Source organism: Phyllostomus hastatus, unplaced genomic scaffold, assembly GCF_019186645.2.
Source record: "Phyllostomus hastatus isolate PE091 unplaced genomic scaffold, TTU_PhHast_1.1 phas_scaffold_78, whole genome shotgun sequence".
Classification (NCBI taxonomy): Eukaryota; Metazoa; Chordata; class Mammalia; order Chiroptera; family Phyllostomidae; genus Phyllostomus; species Phyllostomus hastatus.
The window spans coordinates 28,693,749-28,711,607 of record NW_025334041.1 but is presented as its reverse complement, the minus strand read 5'-3'; the positions used below and the strand labels follow the sequence as shown (position 1 = coordinate 28,711,607).

Below are 17,859 nucleotides of genomic sequence, written 5' to 3'. Positions count from 1 at the left end.
TTGGCCACATGACTTCTGTGGGTTCTGCCCTTCACCCCATATTCTTCCTCTCAAAGGCACCAGTGTTCTTACAAAGAGGATTACTGGGGTTACAAATTAAGAGTAATTTATTGAAGTCTCCGGTTTGAAAACTTAGCCTTTCCTCTTGAGTTTCAGTTCAATTTGTCATTTTGTTTATGCATTTTTAATTTTTATATAGAATAAAAGCATTTGCTTTCACGGAGACCTCTGAATAATATGAGTTTAACCTCAGGAGAACAGACTTGATCCCCATAGTCTTCTGTCACGTTTTTAGCCACCTTTATGAATTTAATCTATTCTGTTTTCTTTGTAATACTTTCCAAAACCTGACAGACTTACATTCCTAACAAGTCAACACTTTCCATTCTTAAAAAAACTCAAAAAATTGAATAAGTTAAAATGATTGTTGTAACGACTCTAAAGATCCCAATATTCTTGTCAGTTTGGTTATTTTGCATCCTACATAGTTAAATTTAAAATTAGTTAAATATATTAAGCTAGAATCAACAGACAAAGTTCTCTCTCAGAATTTTAATAATATAAATTTTCCTAAATCTTAAGCAATATATTATTCCTAAACTTAACATTTTTGTTTTGAGAATATGGATTTTATTTACATGATCATCTTGCTGTTGCATTTTAAACCTTCTCAGTATAGGAAGGACTCATTAAGGCAACAGTTTTTCCATCTCAAATGAGTGTAGGGGAGGTTAAAAAAAATCTTTTTCTGTCTCCCCTCCTAGGAAATCTGGTTGGAACCCTGTGAATTAGGTTGACAGACAGATTAACAAGGGAGAAGCCTATCAACATATTTACTCTAACTTCCGTGTGACACAGGAGCCTTCATAAGGAAATGAAGGCCCAAAGAGGGGGTTGAGCCTGAGTGTTTTTATGGAGAGCGCAGAGTCGTGGGAGGCTGCGCTGGGATGAAGGGTCTCAGCTAAAGAGAACTGGGAAGCTTAGCGGGGCCTGCGCATCCAGTCGTGCAGATTCCCACCAGAATCTCTGGAGGTAAACACACTCCTCATCCCTGTAGGGAGGGCAGCCACTGCCTGAGGGTCTTACGACCTGCTTCACAGGAGACGGGACTAGTCCAAGAGCCCTTACTGTATGTGCTGTTTCTCAAATTATGCCAAGGCGCCATATTTGGGGGCAGCTGTCCCGAACCTTGTCATAAGTGAAAGTTGAACACTCTGCAGTGACCGTCTCGGATGGACTGCTTGTATTGACCAGTGACTGAGCCCACAACTCAGGATCTGGAAGCAGGATATGTCTAGGAGGTTGCCGGAGCTGCAGGTGGTCATGGGCTCATCATAGCTATTACCTTTAAGGGTCTCCAAGTCCTCTCCAGAAAGAACTGGCTTTACAACCTTAGTCTCCTTGGTAGATGTTAGAACCTTACAGAGTTACCTCGTCTGATGTGAGTAAATAAATGGAAGTCTGCAACCCTTCCTCTGGTTGCCTCTAACTTTCTTCAGTTAACCTCTTTTATTACCTGTTTGACTTCTATATTCTTTTTCTGTCAGGCAGTTCCTGAACTCCTGATTATATTTTTGATGCCATCCAGTAGATTCTGAATACTATACCTTGTGTTCGAAGTTAAAATCGAACCCCTAAAAAATCTCCATGGAATGTTTACCAGAGTAATTTAATTTTGGAGTGCTAGCCCCAGGATAAACTGGTTTCAAGATGTGTATAAGTGAGTTAATGTTTCTGTAAAGTTGTAAACTATTTATAAACTATTTACATGGCAGCAGTTACCCTCCACCTCCTCCCCTTCCCCAAAGACATTTTAGCATCACAGAGACTTAATTTCAAGCCATTCTTTCTTCCAGTTCCTAACAATAAAATAATAAGAAATATAGCTATGACTTGTGATTCTACTTTTCCAAAAATGATAGTGAGCCATTAGTGTATAAGTTAAACAAGAAAGTGAAGGAAGCACAGAATATATACCTATTTTAAGATCCTAGAAATTATTTTCAGATCCATTAAGAGTTTATTTTCATCAATCTTGATTTTTTAGGGGGATTATTAAGGATGTGTAAGGATTATACCTGCCCCCAGAGTCAAAAATATGAAGAAGGGAGGGAAAAAGGAAAGAAAAAGAAGAAAGAGAAGGAATAACTTTATGTTATTCTTAATACCTTTCTCCACAAAGTGAAACAGAGTATAAGAGTGGTTAATAATAGAATAACTGTTACCAGAACTCCTCTGCTCCTTTTGTAGATTCAGGAGTTCAATTTATCCTGAAGGAAATTGGCACATATTTTAGAAGGCACGCTTGGTAAGCTGACAGGTCTGTGATGTCAAAGTAATGGACAGTTCGCTTTTTAAATGAATTATCTACTCTAGGTCCAAGCAAATGGAAGCGTACCACTGGTCAGTTCTCTGTGGCCACTGGCCAACACACAGAGGTTACATCAGTTCGTGGAGTTTTAGAGGCAGGGATAGGCACATAAATGTGGGGGATGGGCTTGCCCTGTTTTCTCCATGACTTTTCCTCCATGCCTCCCATCTTCTCCTGGTATCTGGGAAGCCTCTGGTTATCACGCGAGGCTGGGGTCCCTGAACTTCTTCATCCCGCTCCTGCTGCGGCCTCCAGGCCTGTCTCCAGTGCCCAATGTCCAAGCCCACCTAGAATCATCAGTCTGGAATGTATTCCCAGCAGCGGGAATTCTAGGAAAGTCTTTACATGTGGCCTTCAGATTTTGTTTGAAATGTTGCCTGGCCAGGATTTGAACTCCTAAAATTCCTTTTCAAATAAATTATTAGAATCGCAAAAATTAGACACCAATATTCTTATTTCCTGCCTATTAAAAAAAAGGGGGTGGTGGTTGTTGTAAAAGCATTGTTACAAAGGCACTTGAGGATAGGACAGCATGGTCATACTTTCATTAATAATGGCCTGTTCGTGAACTTGAAAACAGTATCCATGTATTGAAGCACTACCGAGCCTTATTGGAATTATGGATGGAACTCCTACAGAATTTCCCATGTTACTTTGATTCATTGATTCAGAAATGTATGACCAGAGGAGAAAAATAATCATCAGGTCTCGTTTATTTCAAATATGGCCAGTTATAAGAGTGTGAAACCACAGAGAAAATATTTTTGTATTTCTGTACAGCTAGAGCTTTCTCAGCATTTTTATTGACTCACGGGGCCTGAGCTAAAAGACAATCCTGAGGACTTAACCCCAGAGATGCATAGTTACATTTTCAAGGAGTGGGGATGGGGAGAGGAGGATGAGACCCATCTCTGCGGAGACATTGCCAAGGCTGTAGAGCGAGACATCCTTGTTTATCCACTCCTAGGACATATGTTACTTTCCCATGGCTAAGAACCCAAGCTCCTTCCCAAGTTGAATTTGTATACATTGAGGAGGTAGATTTCTCTCCCTCTCAGAGGGGAGGGTGGGCGCTGTCCTCTTTTATACAGCCATCCAGATTCATATTTTTTAGATTTCTCACCCACAGTGTAGACTAAGTAACATCTGGTCCCCATTATGTCACCCTGGAGAGGAAATTACGATACAGGGAACCAATGCAATAATTTTCTGTAAGTAAGTAATACCCTATTCTGCTCCAGAAGCCTTATTTGCATTCAGGATAATGTTAATAAATATAGATATTAAAAACTTTAAGAGCTCAGATATGTGTTAAAGTAGATCCCAGGTCCACTCCTCTCTTCTTCTCCCTCAAATTCTAATTCGGTAAGTCTGGGTGTCTGAGAATCTGCACTTGAACAGCCATCCCAGTGATTCTTACCAGACTGGCCCACCACCCAGAAATGAAAAGCCCCTCCTACAGAGGACCAGCCTGCCTGTGCTGGCACACTTCCTTAAGTTCAGTTATGGCACTCTTCTCGTCCTTTTGATAGTAAGTAGGTGGATTTAGGGATACAAAACTTTAGGATGAAATTGAAGGTTGACACATCTCTCTGGTTGGCCTTTTCTGCCATCCTTGCAGACACCTGTGTGTGTACATGTCTGTGTCTGTGTTTTAAGAAATACAACCTTTACATCATCAGATCTTCTGGAATCTTTAGTGTGATCAACAATTTGTCTCTCTCAACCCGCGATGTCAGTATTCTACCAAAACTTCCCTGACTTCTCCATTCTCTCTACTTATCATCTTTACAATCCCGTCCCCTTTGTTTGTTGCTTCACAGTTTACAAGACATTTTTACACTTATTATCCCATTTGATTCTCACAGTAATCTTTGGGAATGAACAGGTATTGTTAGGAGTATACTGTTTATGTAAATGAAAAATATGCGATATTTCAAAATATTTTAAGTAAGATGTGGGCAGGCTGATAGCCAGTATCCGTGTCGGACATGAGTTGTTCAGCTAAGGTGCTGAGGCGCTTTTAAATGGAAGGGAGTCTCTCCACTGCCATGGCACCAGCTGCTAACAAATTACAGGCATCGGACATATTGAGGGGGGCCTCTTCCGATGTGCGCAGAAACTACTGTCCATTCCTGCCTCAGCTCTAATAATTATTTTTTTCTAACCAAAACATAAATACTAACATGTAAGATATTAAGAAAAATATGTTTTCAAACTGTTCTTAAGCGCCTTTGAATGTTAAACAATAAGGACAGAACGTTTTAGTTTTCAAAGCACTTTTGACATATTATCTCATTCAGTTCCTAACCACGTGTGAGAGACCTACAGTATCCACCCTATACAGATAAGAAAACAGAGACTGAGAGGGTCGCAAGGACATGTGTTCAGGAGGGGGCAGAGCCGGGACCTCCACATAGAGAGTATCGAGACTTCCAAGCTGGTACTCCTCCTACGAAAAGTCTCTAAGATTATGATGAGAAACCAACAAGAGGTGTCTTTTGCTTAAAGAATCCAGAGCTGAAATTTCCAAGTTATTTAAGTCTGTAATTTTCTTTTTTTTAATTTTCATTTTAATTGTTGTTCAAGTATAGTTTTCTGTCTTTTACTACCATTCCAGCCCACCCCCCCAGTCCTTCCCAGCTCTCTCCCATTTCCACTCCCCCCTAGTTTTTGTCCATGTGTCCTTTATACTTGTTCCTGTAAACCCTTCCCCTTTCCTCTGAAATTCCCTCCCCTCTGGTCACTGTCAGCCTTTTCTCTATTTCAGTGTCTTTGGTTATAGTTTGCTTGTTTCTTTGTTTTGTTGTTTAGGTTCCTGTTAAAGGTGAGATCATATGGTATTTGTCTTTCACTGCCTGGCTTATTTCGCTTAGCATAATGCTTTCCAGCTCCATCCAAGCTGTTGCAAAGGGTAGGAGCTCCTTCTTTCTTTCTGCTGCATAGAATTCCATCGTGTAAATGTATCATAGTTTTTTGATCCATTCATTTACTGATGGGCACCTAGGTTGTTTCCAACACTTAGCTATTGTAAATTGTGCTGCTATGAACTGTCATTTTCTAAGGTATAGACTCTTGGGAACATGAGTTCAGAGGAGGCCAGGAAAGAATGCTGGTGACAAGCTAAATGTCACTAGCAGTGAGGCACTGACCTGTGACCCAAACAAAGTGATGCTGTGACAACTAACCAGGTAGCAGGTCCTCAAAGACTGTGCGCCTCCCTGACTGTAATGAATCCACATGTACCAGGTGGGGCAAGAGAGGTTTACAGTTGTGAGTGTGTGAAACGCCGAGTTAACTCCTGTATTACTTATTAATTTTTGTGTTACTTTCCATATCAACAGCTGTAGACCTACTTTTGCCCACCCCTGTATTTATTAGGCACACTTCATAAAAATTCTCCATGACAGTAGCGGTATAAAAATGTCTATCAGTACAAAATCCATTTAGATGCAAAAAAGATAGCAAGTACGATGAGCATTCTGGTCCAAAGCAAAAGTTTTTACTCTTATCTGTTGCGTAGGGCAACTTCCCAGACTGTTCCTTCAACCTCTGCTCAGAGTCCCTTCAGAATTCCTCTGTCCTTTCTTTGTCTAACACCCCCGTTCTTCTCTGAACAGGATCTTCAGAGGCAGGCTGGAGCACTGGAAACCGAAGCCATCCTCCGCAGCGCCCGCCTCCCCGCGCTCACCTTGCATGCCTTTCTCGTGGTTTCATGAAAGCCGCAAAGGATCCTATTCCTTCAGGAACCTGCCTTCACCTACAAGTCCCCTCCAGCCTTCTCCTGAAACTCTAAATTCAGATAAAAAGGGGTCCAAGGTAGAAAACACATGGATTAAAAAAAAGCAAACAGGAAAACCCCAAATCTCTTCCTCCTCTTCAATCTTTGGAAAGCATTCTCAACTTGTGTGTATGCTCTGGATCCGAGAAACCAATGTGATAACACTGCAATAAACCTTGCATGGTATTTCCTGTGTGGGGAAAAAAAAAAACACATTTAACCATCACCTTCTTTAATACTGTTCCATTCTAGATTGTGCGTTAATCTTTGATTTGCCTGTCTTTTCACATATTGCTATTTAATCTCAGTTTGACAGTTAAGCCATGCTGGGAAAGATGCATTTGAATTATGGCACAGTGTGATAGATCTGTTTACCGAGTATTCCATTTTAAATTACATTACAAAACTTATTTTTGCTGTGCTCTTCAAGATTTACAGGAAAACAAATAAATTTGGGAATGAATTTGTGTTCAATACATCTAAATGAAACTCTTTAAAACAAACCAATGCTGACATAGCACCCTCACTTATTTCTTCCTTTAAATCAGACTTCCGTGTCAAACAGCTGTTGTAATTCTATCACAAAAGTTCTTTAACTTCAGCAGAATTAGAAATTACGTGCATGGATGCTACTTGTATTTAAATGCATGACGGTTGTTTCCAGCATGACACTGCAAACCTTATCTAACATTTTATTGAAACACGTACAGTTGCTAACTTTCACATGTTGTTTGGTCTCTTTTCCTCTGTGTTCCCTTTCTCAAACAGAAACGTGTGGTTAATGTTACTTGAATTTAATGCTTTTCTTGTGGTCAGCAGCTCACAGGGGTTTGATGGGCTTTGGGGTTGTACTTCCACTGACAATACCAAATGGTAATGCGCTATGTTAAGTGCCCTCCTACCAGCCTAGTCCCGTGTGCTCTGATTTAATTTCCTCTTCTGAAGATTTAGCAAACCTTGGAGTTTGTTTGGTAGTGAGCTCTCCAGAGGTATTGCTCTCTGGCAAGGTATTTATTCTTGACAGCCAACTAAACCCTGTAAAAGGGAATGTAGTGGAAAACTAAAAATCCAATTTCTGAAGAAACAAGATGGTGTTGGTCAAGTTCTTAGAGTCCCTGGGAAGCCAGTCATTCTAGAATTAGAAAGACAATTTGGACAGCAGTAGACCACTTTGACCTTGAGACATTTTCAGTATTGGACTTGATATATTTCAGTGTTGTTTGAATAATTCTACCATTATCTCACACTGGAGAGACTCCAGATTTGGTTTAAAACATTTTCACAAATGCAGCTCTGTAATCATTGTGAATTTATTTGACTTTCATATCCACTAAACATTCTAATGACATTCTGGGGAAGTTTTCTTTCTACTCCCCGCCTCCCCCACCACCAGGCGGTTATTTGGGAGTGCATATCTCTGCAAGGTGCAGCCTCTTTGGTGCCCTGCGGGGGCCGGGGGAGAGTTCTACTTCGGTGTGTAACTAATGTCGTGTCTGATTGTGACCTCCCCCAGAACACATCGTCTTGAAGGTTACATCCAGGAGCAAACCTGCCATTCCTCACAGTGCTTATCACAGCCAACAGCAAGCGCTCCTTCCCAGGGGGTACTCAACCTACCTTTCTAATAGGGGTTGCCATCTGCTCCTAATGAATTCAGTTCTCCACACCATCTTGTATTTTTTCACTTACACTGTTACTCATCACAATTAGGGTCAAAGAAGATAGGGTCATTAATATCACTCCTCTGAGCAGTTGTGGAGGATAATGAATGCTGTACCCTTGGAGAGAAACTGAAGAATGATTACCCCAAAACGCCTCTCCTTTCATCTGATGGAGAAAGCGCTCAAAATTTCCCATTCACCGCAAAAGGTGCAGTGTTATGAAACACTGCCTAATCAGAGGTTATGAGCAAGCCAAAAATGAATTTCTTCTAAGAGTACTTCAAAATCTTTTTAGAACTGGTAAACACACCTAACCTCAGGTTCCTTCCTGGTGCTCATGTAACGCTGAGCTTCATTTATTTTTACAGAATTTTACCTTCAATGATGACTTCAGCCCCAGCAGTACCAGTTCGGCAGACCTGAGCGGCATGGGAGCAGAACCCAAAACCCCAGGGCTCTCTCAGTCCTTGGCACTGTCGTCAGACGAGGTATGCTCGTGGCACGTACGACAGGACTGCTCTCTCGGTCATACATGGGGTAGTCCATGTGATACCCATGAACCATCCCAGGGAAAACGTGTTCAGGTAGATTTTGCATGTAGAGCACCAGGACCACAGTTTCATACCTGATCGGGAATTGTCCTCTCCCTCCCTCTCTGTTTCCACATGAAAGCAAAGTATTGTTTCTGAGCCCCTTGAAGCTGCCCAGGGACCTCCCTTAACACCACGTACTGGCCTTTCTGATTTAAATGGGATGACTCTCAGCGGAGGTGTGGGGCCCAGAGGCAGGGCACTGGAGAGAAAAACCAGGAAACAGCTCAGAAACCTCATGGAGTTCACAGATTTGCCATTCCCTTTCCCCGTCACCTTCCCCACCATTACCCGCACCCTAAAATTCTGATATCCCCTCTGAGTTGGGTGTGGCCCCTGACTGAGAATCCCTGTGTTGGAGAGGGGAGAGGTGCTGTTCGATGAGGGAGGATAACTAGATAAGAACCACTAGTTTAGAAGCCAGGGTCAAAATAGCATTGCTAAGAACTCTCAGGAAACAGCCCCAAGAGTTGAGTAGAGGGAAGAAATACCAGTCCTGGGGTGGTGGAGGGGAGGAGGCGAGGTGCTGTAACTAAAGGTATTTGTTCCTAATATGTGCTTTTAGTTATTTCTTTCTTACATGTTTTGTTCTGTTTTGTTTTATTCTGTAAAACATTTTTTTCCCTCTTAAACTTTTCTGCCCACATTCTTCGGGCTTGGCATGACTTTAATTTTATTAGGACTTTGTACGGTGTATGTTGTGTCTCCTGTTTCTATAACACTTTTCTCTCTGATTCCTTTGTCGCTCCCTCACTCAGAGCCTGGATATGATAGATGACGAGGTGAGCTCCCAGTGGTCGGCATGTGGTGGCTTTTGGGGGATTGTTTGAACCTTTTCTCTCTGTGTGGATGGTTTAAAACTCAAACAATACAAGAGCACTTGCCCCTGTAGTGGAGGAGTTCCCTGTGCTCTGTAGTTTCACTCTCCGCCCTTGTCTGTATCTCAGTTTAAACGGTGTTTCTGATTCCAGAGGCTCTCCGGAGTCCCGAGACATGTCCCCATCACCATTACCCGACTGACACGGTCCACTCTGTTTCGCCTCCTTTGCCTTCATCTCGGCTTCCCCATCCCCTTTTCTGTGTTCTCTCCGCCAGTCACTGAGGTGGCTTCTGTGTCTCCTCCCAGACCTGTCATTGCCTCATCTCCTCTCAGCTTAGTGGTTCTAGGAGCCAGCCTGCCCTTTGCACTATTAAAAATAATATTCTGCATTGGACAGATTCGTAGACTTGCAGAGCCTCAGCTTCCCCATTTAATGAAAGTAATTATCGATGCTACCTGCCCCACCTCCCTTACAGGTTTGCTCACTGCCCAAATGAAATAATGGCTGTGGAACTCCCCCCTAAAAATGCCTGTGGGCTTAACGCTCCCCTCTTCCAAGTGAAAGATACCACAGTATTGTTAAATATGTTTTTACGTATCTCTAATGTCTTATCAGAGAAGAAATGTAGGGGGTTGCGTTGCATATAGGGATTAATGAAGTAATTTTTTTTCTGTATCTGATCATCTTTCCAAAGTGATTTAATGTGGAAGCTCACAACATTAGAGTGTTTGTCAATATTAAACTTCCCACATTAAAAATGGTGCTTTATTTGGGGGCGTTTAAAATTTTCAATCATCTAAAAACATGTAGGTAATAATAACTATGTATGTGCATTCCATGCACAGCTGGGACCATTAGCTTATTGTTTTATGGGGTAAAAGTCAATATGGCTCTAGGAGGCGAGAAATTCCTTTTGAGAGTGTAGCATACCGTGCTGAGCCGTAGCATTCGGTCCTTTAACAACACTGCGTAACATTCCTACCTCAGATCCTTGATGATGGACAGTCTCCCAAACACAGTCAGTGTCAGAGTCGGGCCGTGCAGGAGTGGAGTGTGCAGCAGGTTTCTCATTGGCTAATGAGCCTAAATCTGGAGCAGTATGTATCTGAATTCAGTGCCCAAAACATCACTGGAGAGCAACTTCTGCAGTTGGATGGAAATAAACTGAAGGTAAAGAATTATATATCTGTGTTAGGTTACCAAGTGTAATTTGTATCACTCATAGCACCTGGAGTGTTTTCATTAGAGATGGACATTCTGCGTCTGGGAGAGGTCATTCTCACTGACGGTCAGCTGAAAGGACGTTGAATCATTTGAATAGTAAATGAAGTTTTAGAAAGTCGTCAGGGGTTCCAAAAAGTAGGATGCTGTGTAGGAGAGCTAGGGACTCACTCCATTGCTCCCACCCAGGAACACATGGTCCATGGATTAACTCTACTCACTGCTATGTAGTAGGAGTTTTAATGATGGCCAGTGTGGACTCTTTCATCATGCAAGAGTTAAAACCCAAATCCATGAGTCTACCTTTCTTTATTCATTTCTCCTCCACCCACTACTCGTCCCTGCGCACCACTCTGAAACCGGGGTGATGTCTTCCCCAGAACTTTCTTCCCCAGATATGTGCGGGTGTGTCTTCCCTCGCCCTCCATCACACGCTCATTCTCACCCGTCCAGTCCATCTCTTTGCAGAGGCTGAGGAGGCGGCTCCCATCCCCCTAAGGAAAAAGGGGAACAGGAGCTTACAGCCAGCTCTCCACCCCCACCCTCAGTCTCCCGCTGGGCAGATGGGCAGATGAGTATCTCTTGACAGTCTTGAAAAGGTTAGAGATCAATCAATATCCTGTGAATATGAAGGCCCATTGACAAGGCTGTCCCTGTTGGGGAGATGGATGCATCCCTCTGTTGACTCTGAAGGTTATGAACATTTAAAGGACACATCGGGCTCTCCTTATTCTGAATTCCAAGCTCATGGAGCAACCTCCTGATGATAATCAGGCTTCCTGTATAGGTGTGACAGAGAGAGGGTGGCCAGCCACGCTGACATGAGCACCGTGATCCCGCAGACACTTTGGTCCCCATTGTAACTGGATACATTGGCAGGAAGGAAGCCCTGTCGGTCCTTCCTGCCCTTCTCAGAGCCCTCTGTGGCAGCGAGGTTCACTCCTGCCTTTTACCTGTAATTGCTGACAGCCTGAAGGGTGGAGAAGCAGAACTGTGCCCTTCTCTTTGTTCATTTGCCCATTAATTACCTGTGTGGAGAGCATTTACTTAATGAGGTTTAGGGAGTACTGTGCTAGGGACTTCAAAGGACGAAAGAACAAATAAAGCGTAGTCCCCCAGTGTGTGGATGTTCAGCAAGTGTAATCAGCTCTTGCTCAGTTTTTACCTCTTCAGTTATGTTTAAATTTGTTTTTGAGTTTGAACATAGTGTGAGAGTGACCTCATCGTAAAACAGAGGGGTCACTGGTTTTCAAATGCAGTTTGTTTATATTTCCTTCCTAGGCTCTTGGAATGACATCATCCCAGGACCGAGCAGTGGTCAAAAAAAAACTCAAGGAAATGAAAGTGTCTCTGGAGAAGGCTCGGAAAGCTCAAGAGAAAATGGAAAAACAAAGAGAAAAGCTGAGAAGGAAGGAACAAGAGCAAATGCAGAGGAAATACAGAAAGACAGAGAAGATGACAGCTGCAGCAGAGGGCGCTGGCGAGCAGTGACCCACACCCTCTGAGGAGGTGGGGGTGCTCCCAGAGAGTCTGCCTTCCTCCCGCCCTGCTCTCCTCCGGAGGAATGAAGAAGAAACTGATGACAGGGGTACTGTGCTATGTAGGCAGGTCGGGGAACCTTGTGTTGAATAACTGCATTTTCTGTGATAATGGAATACCCTTAATTTTAACCTACTGAAATAACCCCAAGCAACCTTTAGTTTATTAACAAACCAAGAAGTTCGTTTATGAGAGATGCAAATTAGGTATGTTTCCCTCTTCTCTTACTTATAATATCTTGTGCTGTGTTGGGTGGGCGGGTGCGTCTCTTGCGGGAAAAGCCAGCATGACAATGCCCAGCAAGACCATGGGTTGTTGCTGAGTGCCATGATTGTCAGGGTGGGGTCCTGACCCTGCACATTGGTATCTACCTGTGTGGCTGAGAGCACTGCTCTGCTGTGAGATCGGGGCTGCAGGATCCCCTTCAATGTGTGGAAAAGGTTCCCCCTCAGTTCTGTGTCGGGACAGTGAAACAACCCCACTGTGGAAGCCTGGGTGTTCTGCCGCATGATTTATTACCTACTATGGCAAAGGGCAAGCAAACTGCCCTCCTTGCTGGGCATCTGAAAGGGAGAAAAGAATTCCAGTTATTTGTGAACCCCAGAAGGAAGCAGAAGCCTTAAGAATGTGGATGTGGGTATTACCTTGGGATTCTGAGGGTAACATTTACCCTCCAGACTCAGTTGAACAAAAGAAAAATCAGATGTTAAGGCAGCCGTGGGACACTGGGATCTGTTGTTTACTTTGCAACTGCTGCGCTTCAGGATCTTAGCGGCCCCCGCACACTCAACACGATTCCTTCTCCCCAACAAATTGAACAGGAAATTGATTTTTAAGGAAACCAACATTTTCAGGTTTCCTCTCCTGGGAAACGTTCTGGCTAGTCTTCAGCCGAACTGTGGCACAGTCAGGAATTCGTCACACATTTTCTCCTCAAAAGATTTCCCAAGTGGACTCAGTTAGTGTTTTAACAAATGTACTTTTTAGAAAAATAGAAGTACCAGTTTGAGAAAATTTAGATTTGAGTAACATTCAACCAGAGAGGCAATTTCATGGAGCGCACAGAATGTTCCTATAAAGGAGAGCTGTCAGTTGCGTTTAGCGATGCTTTCAATGGTTTTTCCGAGCCATTCTCTTCCATCCTTCAGAGATTTTCACTTTATAGTTCAAGTGTGTTTAAGGCAGTACACAGCATACGGGCTAGCAGTGGAGGCAGTTCGGCCTGTTTTAAAGCCAGCCCCCGGTTCAAGTGCCGGATCCAGAGCAGAAGGAGGAAAAGAGAACTCATCTTGAGAAATTTCAAATTATGGATCTTATTTTTGTTTTTGTTGTTGTTTTGCCTTTTATGTTTATGTATCTGGTTCTCTTTGCTGCATTGGCTCTGAAAATGAGGTCATCCACTTTCCAAGGGGCGAGTTCCAAAATGAGAGTCGAGGGCAGACAAATTCTTGGACAAGTATTTTACTTCCTTTCCTACGTGGAGAGTCTCCTTTCATACCTTCCACTGGAAATGTTGTACACGCAGAGCTTGGGGAGGGGCCTTTGGGGGTTGCAGGCAACAGATAATGAGGGGCTCCCACCTGTGAAGCTCCATCTCGTGTTTGAACATTTGTTTATTGAAATCTGTTATTGTCTAAACTAGAAAATTGTACTTCTGTTCTTTCCCAGATGTCTTATCTGTTAAACTTTAGTGCTTTTGTGTCTAGGTGCAAGTCACTCATTCCTTCCTCAGTCACACTGGCCCGAAGTCACACTGTGTTCTACAGTGAGCAGAGTCACCACGTGTGTTTTTTCTGTCCGTCTTCATTTTGGGGTGTGATGATGAAACTGTCGTACTGGATATTCTGTTAATATTTCGAGATGTGTGGTGCTTTGCTATTTATTAATACCACCAGAAACAAGGAACCACTATTAATGAACTACAAAATCCAGGAAACCTTTTCTAATACTAAAAGACTAAATTAGTCACAATCTGGTACTGCTAGAGCTTGCTATTATAAATTTTTGCCATTTTTTCTTGTCTTTGAAAAAAGTGACCTGGATCACACTGGAAGTTTCACTGTATTCATTTTAAAAATGGAAATAGAAGGATGATTATCTTAAGTTATGTTTACACTTTGGTAATATTTGAAAATGGATGTATATACTGGAAATGTCTGTAAGTCTCAGTCTCTGCACATAATTTATGATCTATTATATTGCATTTTGTTAAACGTCTTAGAATATTGTTATTTGTCTTCAATTTGTTTGTATACTTCCAATATTTAAATTAATGACCAACTGACAATAATTAATCAAATTCTTTTTCTTCAAATCATTTAATTTGTGTTGTAACTATTTTGATTTTTAAGTTAAATTATAGTAGTTTTCACCTTAATTGTTATTTTTAACATTACTATTTAAAACTGCTGAAATTATAAGAGTCACTTAATCTGCTTGTCCAACAAAGGATAAAATGTAAACTGATCGATAAAAGGGTATGAAAACAGAGGGAAGGACCTCAGAACTTGTGAGCATTTTGTTTTCCTACTATTTTTTAATCCACACCAGTGCATGACGCCTCATTGCGGTTCCAGTGTCTTACCCAATCCCTGCTTCAAAGCTAGTGCGTTTTCGGTGTCCTCACAACCTAACACAGAACAGTTGCTTTGTGAACCTTAAAGACTTCGCAGTTTTTTCTTTATCAAAGTGAACAGAAAGGGAATATCTGGTTACTGTGAACTACCTATTCCCTAAATGACAGTTCTGTATGACTGACAATAGCCAGAAGTGTTTTGGGATACATGCAATGCTTTGGGGGGGGGGCGGGCAGGGAATGTGTGGTGAGGCCAAGCTGTGGACCAAGAGCATTGTGTCAGCTCGGCGTCCAGGTTGGATTCTTCCATTGAAGGGCTTTAGCTTTATAACAGAATTAGTTTATTTAAGACTATCTCCCATAAAGTAATCCACAGTTTATGTCATAGTTTTCTCATTCTTTTTTATTTTCTTTGCCTGAATCAGAAGCTAACTTCAGAGGAATAGGTTATGGCAGAAACCTAATTTTGCCCATTCTGCCAGATCGAGGAAGTCCACCTCCAGTTTCATGATAATAAAGCTATTGTATGCTAACTTTCTTTGGCTAGGGTTGATGAATTTCCTTCCCTCAACATCACATACGCATTTTTCCCCCAAGTGCTAATGCCAGACTCAGCTTTTAGGAGGCATGAAATGGGAACCCCTACCTGGTGCTCCTTTGTTATTGTTGGGAACAAAGTGGCAGGAGGATGCGTGAGAAACCAAATTAACCTTTGCCGCTGCCTATGCTGCAGTCGTCTCCAGCCTGAAACCTTGAGATATCCCAGGCCCTGCCTACAAACATAGTCACAGGTTGTTTGACCTTAATTAGCCTGTATGGTTTTTGCTGAAGACAAAGAATTCTCATCTAGATTGTTTGTGTGATTGGATTAGCAGGTGCTTTAAAATTATATTTTAGAAGGTAAATGAAAATTTGCATTTATATGGATATTCTAACTCACTCAGAAATGTTAAAGGTTACAACAGACCAAGCCTCAAAAGAGAAAAACGCAGTGTTTAACAATAGTATTCGAGAAGACTCTTAAGGGAGGTGTCCTAACAATTCTAAAGAATTATCTATCCTTTGAAGGTGTTGTAGCCTCCTTGCTTCGCTGAGACATCTAAGAATTACCAAATTTCATTTGAGTAACCACATCTCCTGCCCCAAGAGAGCTACAAGGGGCGTTTCACTGTGGTAGACAGCAGTCACTAAGGTTTCCTGTCCCCCAGCTAATGCTAAGTCCTGAGTGCTTTCCGAGTTTTTCAAATTTACCTTTAATCAAGGGCCTACCTGTACACTGTTCTGAAGCTAAGCCATTAAGGAGGAGGTCCAGAAATCAAATGTCCATATTTTCAACTAGAATTGTTTTCATTATGATGATGGGGTGGGCAGTAAATTTCTAAAGAAAGTGTTGTAAGAAATATGAATGTGGTTGCTGCAATTCACTCCTGAAAAACAGCCACATTCTGCAGGCAGATTTTAGTTATATTTGTCTTAGTTATTTAAAGACTCAGGGAATTTAGTCTTGGTCCAAAACCCTGGGGGAAAAAATAACGCCAGACAGCACACCGGTAGTGTTTGCATGACTTCAAGCAGCAGTATAGAACAGACACAATCGTAGTCACAGGGTAGGGACGAAGCCCACAGATCAGCTTCCCCCTGGAAAATGAAAGCAGCAGGTTCCCCCTGATGGTGGACAGAGGCTCCTTACGTGCCTGTGCGTGGTGTCTGTGGGTGCATTGAGGGCATGGTCGTTACTTGAAGGCTCACATACCAAGCACAGCACGTGCCCTGCTTCCAAGTGTACAGAGTGGGCAAGGAAAGAAACAGGATGATAACCGCAGGCCCAGCCCCCAAACTAGGAGATTCAAGAATGAATAAGAGGCAAGGAAGAAAAGAACAAGAGCTAATGTCTCAGTAATGTGCATGCCACTTGTGTAGATATACAGACTACATATGTGTGAATATATCTCCCACCTTATACACACATACCGCAATGACATGGCATTTTAAAAAAATAGATATTGTCTTTGGAGCTTGGTATTGTCAGTTAGGACACCCAGCAGTAATCATAGCCTTATTGCCACTTTTTGTGTTGTATATACATTGAATGGCTCATAAGATTTTAAGAGATTTTTTTAATGTATTTCTTCTACTAAATGCACTTATCCTTCTACATGTCTATATATTTTGGTAAAGTTGATTTATTAGAAACTTGGTATTTTAGTAAGATAAAATTCCCTGAAGTGTTTGGTTAATGCTTTGATGTCAAGATTGCACATTGCTGAGTTGAAACTCAGAAGTTTATGCAGCTTTGGGCATTTTCAACTGCAGACTGCAGTTTCCTTGGCTAAAAATTGCACTGTGTGTTCTTGTGCATTCGCTCCTGCTCTACTAGGACATTTTCGGTAGCCGTGATGCCTAAGTCACTAACTACTGGCTCTGACGGCAGCGTTGCCGTCACGTGACATTTAGCTCCCTTTTGCCGAGTGATGACCTGGTTAGGTCATTGCCAAACGGATGTCAGTGTGAGTGTGTTGTTGGAAGGTGTACACTCCTCGTTCTCTCAGCTATTTTATGAACACACCTGGGTTTTCTGGTAAGGATTTAAGCTTTCGTGTATGAAAGAACAATTGGCCAAAGATAATTAAATTACCTTAAAAAGTGGGACTTCAGAGGCATTCTGGCTAGATAACACCTCCCAACAACATAAGATTTAGTTAGTGCATAGTGAAATCCCTTCAATATTTATGTATATGTTTTCCTGAATATTATTTATGGTCACCACTACTGCTTTTGTATTTTTTTAATGGAGTTACAATTAAACCACAAGTACACGTGTTGCATATGATTGACAAACTAACCAGCTGAAAAATGAGGAGAGAGAATGAATTCTGTTCCATTGTAACAAGTTGATTTATTTTATTCTTTCTTTCTATAAAGGCAAAAAGTTGTTTGAAAGTAATTTTAAGTCCACTAAACATGGACAGCATGTTCTCTGACACTTATGATTTGTGCTCTTCGGTGTCTGATCATTTGCATGGAAGAGACAATAGTGCCACGTCTGAATTGTTCTCCTGTGCTTGGTTGATATGTATTTCTCTAGATTGTTCCGTTTCAAATGGCATTTCTTACTCTTTGGTTTTCAAGAGCATTCAAAGCAAACTATCCTCTGTTTTCTGATCAATCTAAAACCCCGTGTGATTAAATCCCATTTGTCAGTGTAAATAAAGTTCTCACCAATGAGTATTGTTGTTGTTAGACGACGAATGCAATAAAAAGAGAAACACCGCGGTCTGTCGCCGCCGTTTTTGTCCCTCT

General features: G+C 41.9%; 1 protein-coding gene across 4 annotated transcripts in view; it reads left to right on the top strand.

Annotated features, from left to right (window-relative positions):
- Positions 1-17,824, top strand: part of PPP1R9A (protein phosphatase 1 regulatory subunit 9A) — a 264,322-nt gene extending 246,498 nt beyond the window's left edge. For all 4 annotated transcript variants that reach the window (XM_045827667.1, XM_045827666.1, XM_045827665.1 and 1 more), the window contains 5 exons: positions 5,992-6,190; positions 8,182-8,301; positions 9,162-9,185; positions 10,212-10,394; positions 11,727-17,824. In XM_045827667.1, the coding sequence (XP_045683623.1) occupies positions 5,992-6,190; positions 8,182-8,301; positions 9,162-9,185; positions 10,212-10,394; positions 11,727-11,936 (736 nt within the window). In that variant the 3' untranslated portion in view covers positions 11,937-17,824. The remainder of the gene's footprint in view (positions 1-5,991; positions 6,191-8,181; positions 8,302-9,161; positions 9,186-10,211; positions 10,395-11,726) is intronic.
- Positions 17,825-17,859: the final 35 nt, after the last annotated feature.